Source organism: Salvelinus alpinus, chromosome 33 (genome assembly GCF_045679555.1).
Source record: "Salvelinus alpinus chromosome 33, SLU_Salpinus.1, whole genome shotgun sequence".
NCBI lineage: Eukaryota > Metazoa > Chordata > Actinopteri > Salmoniformes > Salmonidae > Salvelinus > Salvelinus alpinus.
In genome coordinates, this window is record NC_092118.1 from 19,338,822 (window position 1) to 19,351,497 (window position 12,676).

The 12,676-nt window shown below is 42.7% G+C and overlaps 1 protein-coding gene across 3 annotated transcripts; it reads left to right on the plus strand.

The window, feature by feature from the left end:
- Positions 1-549: 549 nt before the first annotated feature.
- LOC139563150 (SAFB-like transcription modulator) lies at positions 550-12,648 on the plus strand. Of its 3 annotated transcripts, none has more exons than XM_071381468.1 (19): positions 550-815; positions 3,107-3,194; positions 3,278-3,402; positions 3,629-3,656; positions 4,907-5,384; positions 6,010-6,053; positions 6,461-6,573; positions 6,832-6,981; positions 7,318-7,433; positions 7,527-7,678; positions 7,770-7,930; positions 8,016-8,155; positions 8,253-8,433; positions 8,647-8,771; positions 9,143-9,319; positions 9,507-9,956; positions 10,043-10,190; positions 10,312-10,472; positions 12,217-12,648. In XM_071381468.1, exons 1-19 carry the CDS (start codon positions 681-683, stop codon positions 12,317-12,319), a joined length of 3,075 nt encoding a protein of 1,024 aa, XP_071237569.1. In that variant the 5' UTR covers positions 550-680; the 3' UTR covers positions 12,320-12,648. The 3 variants fall into 3 exon arrangements, with proteins under 3 accessions (XP_071237569.1, XP_071237570.1, XP_071237571.1); XM_071381469.1 differs by having other exon boundaries at positions 9,146-9,319; XM_071381470.1 differs by lacking the exon at positions 3,107-3,194 and having other exon boundaries at positions 664-815.
- Positions 12,649-12,676: the final 28 nt, after the last annotated feature.

The following is a 12,676-nucleotide window of genomic DNA, read 5'->3' on the forward strand; positions in this document are numbered from 1 at the left end:
ACATGTTATCCATGCCAATAAAGCCTTTTTTAATTGAATTGATAGGAATAACATAGGTTTCAGTAAGGTTGGGTTCTTAGCATTCATAGCCATGGTTGTCAACTGTACCGCAGAAATGGAATGTAAATCACAGAAAATAGATGTTGGGGTGGCAGCTGCATTGAAGTACTTGGGTGTACAAGATTTTGTTGCAGAGGAGTTACAAGGTGTATTGAACGATAGTGTCCAGTCCTCCCAGGCTGCCAGCCTGGTGTAGGATCAGATAAGACCACATTGTGGAATAAGGGTGAGGTTTTAATGGATGTAGGGTTAGTTGGTATAGTGATTTTTCTTCCCTTTTGTGTCACACAGGGTTATGAATTTACACTCCAGAACAGTAGGTGGAAACAAAGGGCTTGATAAGAGAAATAGATTAATAACAAAGATGTTCTAATATCTGTGTTAATAAGGTGGCGGCATGCGCTTTATACGTTTGTTTGCGGACCGCCATGATATCATAGAAGAAGATAGACGAATAAGGACGCCGTGACCAGCGTCCCACTCCAGTACAGTAGTTGGCAGTGTATGCATATTTGAGTTGGTTGCGATCCGCCAATACACACTTTAAGAAGAATAACATTGGGGGCATTGCGTGCTTCTCTTCTGCACACGCAATTTTACAACACATCCAGCGAGGTAAAATGGCGTCGGGTGCCATTTCAACGGAGTCAAAGAAAATAACAGATTTACGAGTTATAGATCTCAAATCTGAACTCAAGCAAAGGAATTTAGATATCACAGGTGTGAAGAATGTTCTAATTGCCAGGCTGAAACAGGTAACGAGCTCAATTTATTTGTACATGGCGAAGGCAAAGCTAAATGCCGCTAGCTAATGTTAGCTACCAAACAGTTGTACGAATTTGATTGAGTCCGTCCTCAACTGCTGCCAGCTAGATAGTTTAGCTACTGGTTTGCTATCCAACTTGTTATGGGATGAATATGTATCTATGTACAGCTTGCTTTTTTTGTAGTTGCCAACTAAGATGTTTAGCCTGTTAGCAAACGTTACCGTTGGATGCTGACTTGTTTTTCAACTGCAGTACTGCGTGCTCGCGGCCTGGCTTTGCAGCGTCAGGTTGACAAGGTAGCCCATTGATGTCCTGCATCAATGCAGTCGGTGTGGGGGCGCTGCTAACTGATGTTAACTGGCCATGACATCTATCGCATTCAGCATGTGCACAGCTACCTAGCAAGTTACTTGTCTCCTTTAGAAAACTAGGTTGCGTTAGGCCCACAGCACATCCACACGATAACTTACTAATTTCGCGAAATACCTTGATCAGAGTTAACTAACGTCTATAATTCAAATAAAAGGCGCAGAATTTCACAGGCGCAGAATAAAACCGATGTAGACCTTACCGTGAAATGCTTACTTACAATACCTTATTTAATAAAAATAAGAGTTAAGATAATATTTACTATAGGGGATATTAAAGTTTAGGGGATATTCAAGTAGTATGTAGTAGCCTAAACCTATCAATGTTACATTGAGCTGGGTGAATGGAATATGAATGACAGTCATCAAATATGCTGTAATAGAAATAAAGCCATGCTCATAAAAAAATAAATAATAATAATTGCCCTCCATCACCTTAAACTGCACCGTTCCCCACTAATTTGTGGTTAGGCGTAAGGTTAGCAGTGTGGTTAGGGTTAGCTGCTAGGTTTAAAATTAGATTTTAAGTTAAATTGTAGAAATAGGCTGGGCTTATGACTTTGTGGTAACTAGTGACAACCCGGTATGTAGGAATAAACAATGCCTCTTTGGCAACTGCAATGTATTGAGCTGTTGTAGACTTCAGACTTGTCCATGGCAGTAAGGTAGTGCTATCAGGGATCCTTGGGATGTGAGTGATTTACATTGGCGGTGCGGAATAGGCATTTTTTTCTTCAGTTGCTTGTACATTTTTATTTAGACCGTTTTTGGACTTCCATCCTGGCCGTGACTGCAGTAAATGACGATAGTTGTTAATTAAAACTCATATTTGGTGACTAACAAACGTTTTTTTTTAACCCAATGAGTATCGCCGGTGTGCGTTTTAAATGTAACGTTAGTGTGTTTGAACTACATACTTCTGTGTGATTTAAGAGTGGCAGAGCTAGAGTGGTGTTTGAGACAAGGGCGGATCCCGAAGGGGCCCAGGGCTGGGTCTTTTTACTAAAATGTCTGTAGTCCGAATGGTTTGCGCTACAAACTATTATCTATAAAAAGGTGAGAGACTCATGTTTTGCTCTATTACGCTCACAAGCTACATAAGAGTTGTTGGAAGGCTAAGGGTTACTTCTACCAAGAACAGCATAGTGACATTTTTTATTTAACCTTTATTTAACTAGGCAAGTCAGTTAAGAACGAATTCTTATTTACAATAACTGCCTACCAAAAGGCCTCCTGCGGTGACGGAGCCTGGGATTAAAAAATACATAAATACAATATAAATATAGGACAACACTACATAAAGAGAGACCTAAAACAACAACATAGCAAGGCAGCAACACCTGAACACAGCATGGTAACAACATGGTAGCAACACAACGTGGTAGCAGCACAAAACATGGTACAAACATTCTTGGGCGCAGTCAACAGCACAAAGGTCAAGAAGGTAGGGACAACAATACATCACACAAAGCAGCCACAACTGTCAGTAAGAGTGTCCATGATTGAGTCTTTGAATGAAGAGATTGAGATAAAACTGTCCAGTTTGCAGCTTGTTCCATGGTGTCTATAATACTGTAATAAGCTCACATAGTTGTTGTCACAAACTCCAGTTGTCACTGACTAGTTGGATATTAATATCACAGCGAGCAAACAATTTCTGTACTTGCAGCATTCATATAAATACATTTTTATCAGGTTTATGCTTTAGCGGACCAAATTTTTTAGAGATCTGTCAATAAAACTCATGAATGCAATTGTTTTGTGTTCTACTTGTTGTCCTGAAAAGAAAATGGTAAAACACTTCATTGTGAGGCTAAATATAAGGGTGGGACATGCAGCTAAATTAATATCAGATAAATGACTAGTAATTACAATAGTGTTTTATTAAAAAAAAAAAAAATACTTTCTCAGGCCATTGGGGAGGAAGGTGGAGATGCAGAGACAATTGAAATTCCACTCCCAGCAGACACGCCTAATAAAAAAAATGCAAAAGCTAAAGGTAATTTGACATTCCTAATATTTCAATTACTGTTCAATATTTCTGTTTTCATTTTGGATGATATTACTCCATTACTTCTTTAGGAAAGAAAGTGGACTCTGACACTGACAATCCAATGGAAGAGGAACCCTTCTCCAAGGAAGATGAATACTTCTCCTTCTCCAAGGAAGATGAATCTCCTACCAAGGAAAACAAATATTTTTCCAAGGTTAGTGTCACATGAATATGTTTACGTTTGTGGTATGTTTGTTTACCGCACTCTCACAGTAGACTAGAGATCATTGGGTTACCATACCCAGATCAGTTAATAAAAAAAATGTAAATGCTGGTATTCAGATTGGTTAACCCGGTTTTAGTAAGGCGGTTTTAGTAAGGCAGTAGACTGAAACTGTCTTTATATGTGTATTTACCTTTCACATTGGTCTCTTTTTCAGGAGGGAGATGAGGATGACATTGAAGAAGGTATGTTTGTGCTCACACCCTATTGAATTTATTACTTTTGGGGGGGGGGGGTTGTAGGTAGCCCCCTTTGCGTGAAGGTAAGAATCTGCTATAGCCCCTTTCTCCTTTATGCCTCCCATTTCTTTTGTCTGCTGGCTGGATACTCAGCAAGCCAGCTATTCAGGACTCACTGTTCATGAATACAACATAGAAGGGACATCCTGTTTGTGGAGGACTTGCTTATTTTTGTCACAGTACTTTTTTTGAGGGTGGGATGTTACCTACTCTTCCAGGCCTGAGATGCAATGGGGCTCCAACAACCATACAGACTGCATGGCACATTCCCTAAAAATAAAAAGCTCAGGAATCAACAGGCTTCTTCAAGGTGAGGGAAAGGTATGCCGGAAGAAGTCAAGCTGAGTTAGAGGGAGATCCAGTGTGCGCTGACGATACCATGGGGGACTCCTGCCCATCGGGGCCCATCCTCCTGTAGCACCCAACTGCAGTACAGATGTCTCAGGCGGAGAGAAGAAATCATCGCTAAGAATGCTCAAAGACCAACCAGGACATGATGTACAGTCTTGAGGACACATTTGCTAAGGACTTGAGCCTGTCACTACAGTCACAAGGACAATTAAAGATGATATCTATTTTTTTGTCAACCATCCCAAGTCACTTAATAAGACAGACTTTTATGAGGGAAAGAAGACATGGGAGATGACCATAAAGACTGATGGGAGATGACCATAAAGACTGATGGGAGATGACCATAAAGACTGATGGGAGATGACCATAAAGACTGATGGGAGATGACCATAAAGACTGATGGGAGAGCCCTCGGCAGTAGAACGGTCATCAAATGAGACTGAATTTGACCTCCATGGCTTTGGGCACAGATTTTTTGGGGGTTACGGAAGAAGTTGGACAGATGATATTTTCTTTTCATTTGAACAAATGCTCTCTCTTCAAACTGAAGAACTGGAATGGAGCTCCTAATGACAGGAGCATTGAAGAGTAACTTCACTGTACAGTACTCATAACTGTAAGGATCGCAAAAGAAGTATTGGTGGTGAAAATGACATGAAGATTATTGAACCGCACCACCATTTTTCAATGAGGAATGTATGTTTTGTGTGTTCCTGTGGTCTTCTACCCTTCGATGACCACTAATACTAAACTTGCTTTCTATTCTACTTTCTAGGTCAAGTAACAGACATGTCAATGTTAAACATTGTTTTTTTGCCATGTTTTATCCTTATTAAATCCCTCAGATGTAACTGATACAGATGATGGTACTCGCGAAAATTCTAAACCTCCACCCAGTGAGGACGTTGAGGCAGAAGCCGAGGCGGAGGCTGAACAAGTGGAGGAGATCGAAACTGAAGTTGCCGTCTCCGCTAAAGAAGACGAGGACGATAACATATCCGTCACACTCCAGAATGAAGATGCAATCACGCTGGATGTTGATGGTGATGACCTCCTGGAAACAGGTAAACATGTGAAACTTCCAGATTCAGAGGCAGACAAGGGCTGTGACGAGCCAGAGGCCTCTGCTGAGATGAGCCCCAAGGATGCCATGAAGATGGAAGTGGAAGGCCATAAAGATGGTAAGAAGGATGACGGGATGAAGGTTGACTCCTCTAAGAAGGAAAGCAGAGAGGCCTCGAAGAAAACTGAAATGGGTGACAAAGACAAGGATTCTGGGAAGAAAGGCCCCTCGTCTACTGGGGCATCAGGTCAAGGAAAGAGGTTTGTCTTTCTAGCTATGTCAGTTCTTTAAGATACTACTACCAAGTTCCAGCTCACTGTGAACGCAGCATTGTGGGTAGCCTCAAGATTTTTGTAACTTTTTTTCCTAATGAGAAATGTTCATTGATGTACCTAATGAGCCTCCCATTTGTTACTTTCATTTGGTTGTTTTTCTGAAGTTGGGTAATTTGTGTCATTAACCAGGAGCTGAAAACAGATGTTACTTTCACCTTTCCAGCACGTTTGCCTTTTCCAGTTCCCACGTAGGGCTTTTTTAAAGGGGCAGTAGTCCCTGTGATGTCAGTTTGTCAGAAACATATGAAATGATTCGCTGTGAAGTCGAACGCAATACTGAAGATTTCATTGGTCCAGGGAGTAAATTGGCTGAGAACATGACCCATATCACCCGTGGAAAAGCAATGAAAAAGGCCATTATGGGAGTTTTGTCCAAATGCAAGCCTTGCCCGTGGGGATTTAAAAAAAATACATACAGAAAAATAAAGTGTTTTTCTTTTTTTGACAAAAAAAGTTGTTTGCCCTGGTGTACGTCATATTCCGCAGGGGCTTTCATATATTGGCACTCATCTCTTGCTTCTTTTTATTTGTTGTGAAATCTGCTTTGTAGTTCTTCAAAGGACAGAGATGGAAAGGCCACAAAAGATGACAAAGGTAAGCATTTTACAGATGCATTTCTCAAGATGTCACTACTAATGATCAGACGATGGTCAAGCATAGGCCTTTATGTAGTGCATGTAATCAATGTGCAGTATTGACTGGACAGCCAAAATGGCATTATTTTCTCTAGCGTCAGAACAAACAATTGATCTGTGAATTTTAGTACCACTGGTGTAATGTGCCGTATTACCCAGTTTTCTTCACATATCTAAAAAGTACATTTCTTTGGCATTTTAAAGGTGTCAAATTATTTCATTTTGTCAAAAGCACCTGCATTTTAACATTTAATTCTTACCGGTAAGTAACATTAGGCTCTTATAGATTAGTTTGTACAATGTGTAGACATTTTACATGTAAAAGCCTCTACAGTGCATGTATGTTTTTAAACAACCCTATTTCAGGAAGTATCAGCAGTAGTAGTGCAAGCAGCTCCACTCGAAACATATGGGTGAGCGGCCTGTCCTCCAACACCAAAGCAGCTGATTTGAAAAACCTCTTTGGCAAATATGGGAAGGTAAGCCTAGAGCTTAAAACATCCATAAACGGTTTCTTGTGGTGGGGTACTGGGGTTTGTTGTTTCTTACTGTATGGTTGTCATGGTTTTGCTTTGACTTAATGGAAACAATTTACTGGTTTACTAAGGGAAAGGGGGATACCAAGTCAGTTGAACAACTGAATGCATTCAACTGAAATGTGTCCTAACGCATTTAATCCAACCCTCTACAAGCAGCATGTAGTTGCTCCGCCACTAAACAAATTCCTGTCTCCGCAGGTTTTTAGTGCCAAAGTGGTTACTAATGCTCGCAGTCCTGGAGCCAAATGTTATGGCTTGGTGACAATGTCTTCCAGTGCAGAGGTGGGAAGGTGCATCTCCCACCTGGACCGCACAGAACTCCACGGCCAGCAGATATCTGTTGAAAGGGTAAGCTGACAAACAGTTGTTTTGCACATTGTTCAGGTAGAATGTTCAGAGAACGATTACAATTTTAGAGTTCAGAATCTTTTCTCTGACTTCTATCTTTTGTGACGTCATAGAAACGTTAAGAGTTCTGAAGGTTTTAAGATGCCATTTTGAGAGTTTTCTGCAGAACAACATTGGCTGACATTCTCTTCTGAGCCATTGAGCCAACATGCCCTCTGTCATTTTCGTTGTAGGGAGAAAAAAGGTTCATGGTTCTTCAATAAATTGAAGTTACATTGCTTCAGAATTGTGACGGAGCCTTTAAATACTGTGACGGAGTATTTGTTGTCTTTTCAGGTTAAAAGTGATCCCTTCAAGAAAGAACCTTCGAAGAAGGAATCAGATGACAAAACCAGCTCAATCAAATCGAGTGACAAACGTAGTGCGTCAACAAGCAAGACTAGCACTAGCAAGTAAGTGAGGAAGAAACACAATCTGTCTTTTTCAGAATGGGGAAATTTGAAATAAATATTCATTTCTGTGTCTGCTCTTTTTCCCTCCTAAAGAATCCAGCCATCCTCCAAAAAAGAGGAGAAGAAGTCCGACAAGCCATCAGACAAAGACGGCAAGGATTCATCCAAGAAGCAGGAGTCTAAAAGCACAACATCCAGCTCAGGCCAAGATGCCTCCAAGAAAGATGATAAAAAGCATGGTGGAAGTATGTATGCTCCCTATCTCAGGTTCCTTTTTATGTATTGTGTTGATGAGTAGAGTAGTAAAAATGTATCTCTGTATCCTGTATTGTGTAGGGACCAAGAGCCCTGGCAAGATGGTGGTGATTGATCATGCCAAAGGAGACCTCAATAAAGTGAGACCACCGTTTAGGAGGGGGAGATTTGACAAGCCGGGTTTCACCACCAACAACAACATGATGCAGCGGAGACCCAGATATTTCATGCCTCCCGACGAGGTTTGTCGCCGTTTTTTTCTATTTGACAGTTTGATCATGGAACTTTCTTTTTCATAATTCACCTCTACATGCTTGTCTTTCCTAGATGGAGATGAATAGAGTTAGAGTTTTCTCCAACAAGGGAGGAAGCAAAGACATCCTCCCCTTTGAGAAGATGAAAGAGCAGAGGTTGCGTGAGCGTATGGTCCGGCTGGAGCGCGTCCGCAGGGCTGTGGAGCTGCGCAGGTCAGCCTGAAACACAAACTCCTACTGTAATTGTTTTACTCTGTAGTACCGTAAGGATCCTGGGTACTAATGTTTCTGTGACTTCCTGTCCCGTCAGGCGGCGTGAGATAGCGGAGCGGGAACGCCGAGAGCGTGAGCGTATCAGTCTGATTAGGGAGCGGGAGGAGAGAGAGAACCTGCTCCGGGAACGCCAGAGGCTTGAGGTGGAGAGGCAGAAACTGGAGAGGGAGCGCATGGAGAGGGAAAGGCTGGAGAGGGAAAGGATCCGCATAGAGCAGGTGCTTGGACTCAAATCATTAAGGATATTTAGTCGACTAGGCTGTACCTTAGTTGATTGTTGTAAAAATGACAGGAGGAAGGTGAGTTGTTTACTCATTGTTCATTCTGGTACTCTTTGAAAGGCTCCTAGGAGCATTTTTGAGCAGCTAATTGTGAGCAAACCATTTAGTGGATTGATGATGTAATGCTGACGTTATATCTCTGTAATACAGGAGCGGCGTAAAGAGGCGGAGCGTATGGCTCGTGAGCGGGAGGAGCTGAGGAGGCAGCAGGAGCAGCTCCGCTACGAGCAGGAGAAGAGAAACAACCTGAAGAGAGGCCGCGATGTGGACCACAGGTACACAAGGCCACACTGTAGTTGGGGATGGGATGTTTGTCTGGGGTTTGTTCTGTGTAGTTGAGGCTTTGATTGTGGACAACCAGCTTCCACCATTATGTCCAAGAAGTTACAGGATAGGTTACAGAGCAGATTGTGCAGTACTGCTTTGTCGTCGTCCCCTGCACACAGACTTGTCTCGCATACTATCCTGGTCTGTCTGCATCCCACGGCAGACGGGGATGCTTGGTCTCAGACATGACCAGCAGATGTCAATTTGACCATCAAGTGAAAGATACATTTTGGTATCATATCTGACCAAGCTCAAAAAGTGGTATTCCACACCAGTTTACTTGTTGCCCAGTTAAAACATTCTCCATTGAATGTTTCAGCAGGAGGGATGATCCCTATTGGAATGGGAACAAGAAGATCCAGCCAGAGTCTGAGGGCCGTCTCAACCAGGGCTCGGACTACAACCGCCAGCAGAACCGCTTTACTGAGTTCAGCCCCCGAGAGAGAGGCAGAGGCTTCCCCGAGGCTGCAGCCGTGGAGCCCAACACCATTGAGAGGTAGGCCCTCTTTGATAAGCCCTCTTATTTATATAGTGCTTTTTGCAAATAAAGCAACCTGAACCTAAACTGGCAAAGAACAAGCTACACACAGCCCACATAGCAGTTTAGCATGTCTATCCCCCTCCAGTAACAGTCAGCTCTTGACAGAATCTGACAATCCATTTTGGGTGTGGGGTGTTTTCAGACGTAACCGCTTCAACAGTGAGCCTGAGGCCAAGAAGTCCCGCCCCGCTGCTCGCAGGGACACCTCTGGGTTTGAGCGCTACCCCAAGAACTTTGAGACTGTCCGCAGGGCCGAGCCTCCTCCAACTCCACGCACAGACATCCGTGACACAGACCGCAGAGAGATCCGAGACACAGACCGCAGAGAGATCCGAGACAGGGACGAGCGCCGGGCCGCGCCCATGCCGGAGCGCCGGGCCGCGCCCATGCCGGAGCGCCGTGCTGCGCCCATGCCGGAGTGCCGGGCCGCGCCCATGCCGGAACGGCCAGCAGGGGGCAGAGCACCCATACCTGGCATGTCTCATACCGGCCGCTCACCCAGAGGCACCGGGCACGCTGGTCATGCTACTCATACTGGGCATACAGGATGGAAGAATGACGGCGGCATGAGTGCACCTAAGGGGGACATACGGTCAGAATGGATGGATGCCTGGTGTGCTTGTTTAAGTTTGTAGACAATGGCCTTTTGTTGTAATAATCCTGTCTCTGGTTATGTAGTGGAGCTGTGCGTACCGGAGGTATGCGGCCAGAGCGTTCAGGCAGAGATGGCCAGGGGCCTGCTCTCAGAGGAGGCTCCTCAGCCAGCCGAGGAAGATCCAACTTCAGTGGCCGGGATGGAGGAAGACCCATGGTCATGGCAGACCAGGTCAGCACCTCACAAATCCCCCATAGCTAAATCTACACATTCAATACCCTCCATTTCCTCTATTTTAGTTACATTTCAGACAGGGAATTCATAACTACAATCTCCCCTGTTCTCTACCCAGCATTTCAGCTCTGGCCGCCAGGTGGTGGTGGAGCGGCATGGCCGGGACCTGCCAGCCCCCAGGAAGGAGTGGCATGGTGGGGCTGGATCCCAGGGAGGGGGCTTCCCAGACAGCCGCAGGATGGGAGACAGCCGTGGCAGCATGATGGCCCCACACTCAAGGTGTTCACTGCCGTTGCATTAAGACTGTACTTTTCCCTTTATCCAGATTACAACCTCTCACTTTCAGTTAATTGAAATTGGAACCTTTTTTCTAAATATCACCCTTTCTGAAACAAGCTTTACAAAGCTGGTTGCAATTCCAGTTTCATCCACCAGAAAAGACGGAACAAATATTACAACACATATGGTTGAACTCAAATATACTAATTGATTAAAAAAAACATTTATGGGAAAAAAATATTTGTTAATGATATTATGAATAGGAAAGGTGGAGTTAACACATATGTGGAATTGTTAGCTCTATCTAAAATTACAACCAACTGATTGGTGCATTACTGCAAATATGGAGGAGGCAAGTGGAAGGGGGAGAAGGGGAGCTTGTTTGTCTGGCCTTTATTAAAGATCAAAATTAGAGAGAAAAATTGTCATGAATAGAAAAATATACCAGTTTTATTTGAGGACCAAAATGTTGACCATGGCACCATACAGGTTGCAAAATACGTGCTGATTCCATGGCACATTGTTTATAAACTGATACGCAAAACAACACAAAACTAAGTTCTATTTAAATTATTATACAATATTCTTGCCACCAAAAGAAGAATGTTATGTATATTGTGCATACAACCAATTCGGCCACTTATTCTGGTATTGTTCCCGTGTAGCCTGTTTCTGGTCACAGGTTCAGGAGTGGTTAAACAGTCATAACATTGTTCCAAAATGAGCCCTACAAATAGCACTGTTGGTCGATCAGGAAAGCCATAGTCAATCAATCAACAACAAAAATATATATTTTAATATTCCATTTTAGAAAGGTTTGAGAATCTGTGTAAGACATCACAGAACAGTTGAAAAATAAATAGCACAAGGAAATCAAGAGCAGGTGGTCTATGGAGATAGGAGGGGTGGATTTAATCTGTAATAGTTGTGACTGAAATGAATATCAAGTGTACTGGACTTGTCTGAGCACTATGAATTAGACTTTGGTGGTATCCAGGTTTCCATACCGTCATTTTGCCACTCTGGGATATGCTGTAATACCTACACTGAACACAAGGAGCGCTACTTTCAAACCCCACTGCGCCTCAGCATTCTCTATGGAATTTTACATGGATTACAAACTAAATACGACATTGTGAACATTTTATATAGTCTCTGACCTAAAGTATTTGCAGGACAGACATCCCAGCTATACAAGTAACTAAAAATGCTTCACAGTTTGCTGCATCCACAAAGCAAATATTAGACAGCAAGGCTCTTGATCCAGGAGGGGGATTCTCTGCTGTTACCAAGCAAAGCTTGATTTTGAAAGAAGCTAACCACTTAACTAGATGGCTAACTTGCAAACCAAATGCACAACTACAGAGCATTTAGCACATTTTAGACAGTTAATAGGTATAACTAACTAGATCACCTGGTGTGTGCTACACAAGGCTCTGGTCTCTCGTTGTGTGCTTGTAAACAAACACCACGTGACTGGGGACTACCAGTAAGCTTTCATAATGAAAAATTGTGACAGGTGAAATGACCACGTGCTTCTTTCTCCTAACTGATTGCAGGTATTTACTTAAAGTAGATTCAACGATATTAGCCACCACGGTTTTTCTATACCGCCATTTCCAAATACCCCAGTAAACTAAAACTAATGTACAAAATTCCAATGAATCCAAATGTGATAAGTATGAAAGTACCAATGTATTTATGCAACACTGTTTTAGGCAGAAATGTATTTTTTTTTCTCCAGCCACTCTTCGTCTGCAATGAACAGAATCGTGCAGATCACCAACAGTTCCATGTCCAGTGTTGGCGGATTCAAGCCCTTCAAAGGAGCACCCCGACGGTTCTAACTCTCCCCAGATCAGCTTCAACTTATTTTTTGGGAAAAAAGTTTTTTTTAAGAGGCTGGTTTCTAGCCATAAGGTTGACTATAGAAATGTTTTGTTCTGTATAGGTTACCTCAATGTATGGTTTCTTAACAGTTGTGCTGTGACTTAAACAACCCTGTGCACATAATGTTCAACTTACCTTTAGAATAGAATTGTACAAGTTTGATGTTAACTGCTCTTCCCCTAACTGAAACTATGTAAAATGTAAGCAGATCAATGTATTCTTTAGCCATCATTTTTAGTTATGCCCCTGGTGCTTCTGAAGGTTATTAAATTATACATCTTGCTCATTTTGTCTTCGCTCCTACATTTGACTCA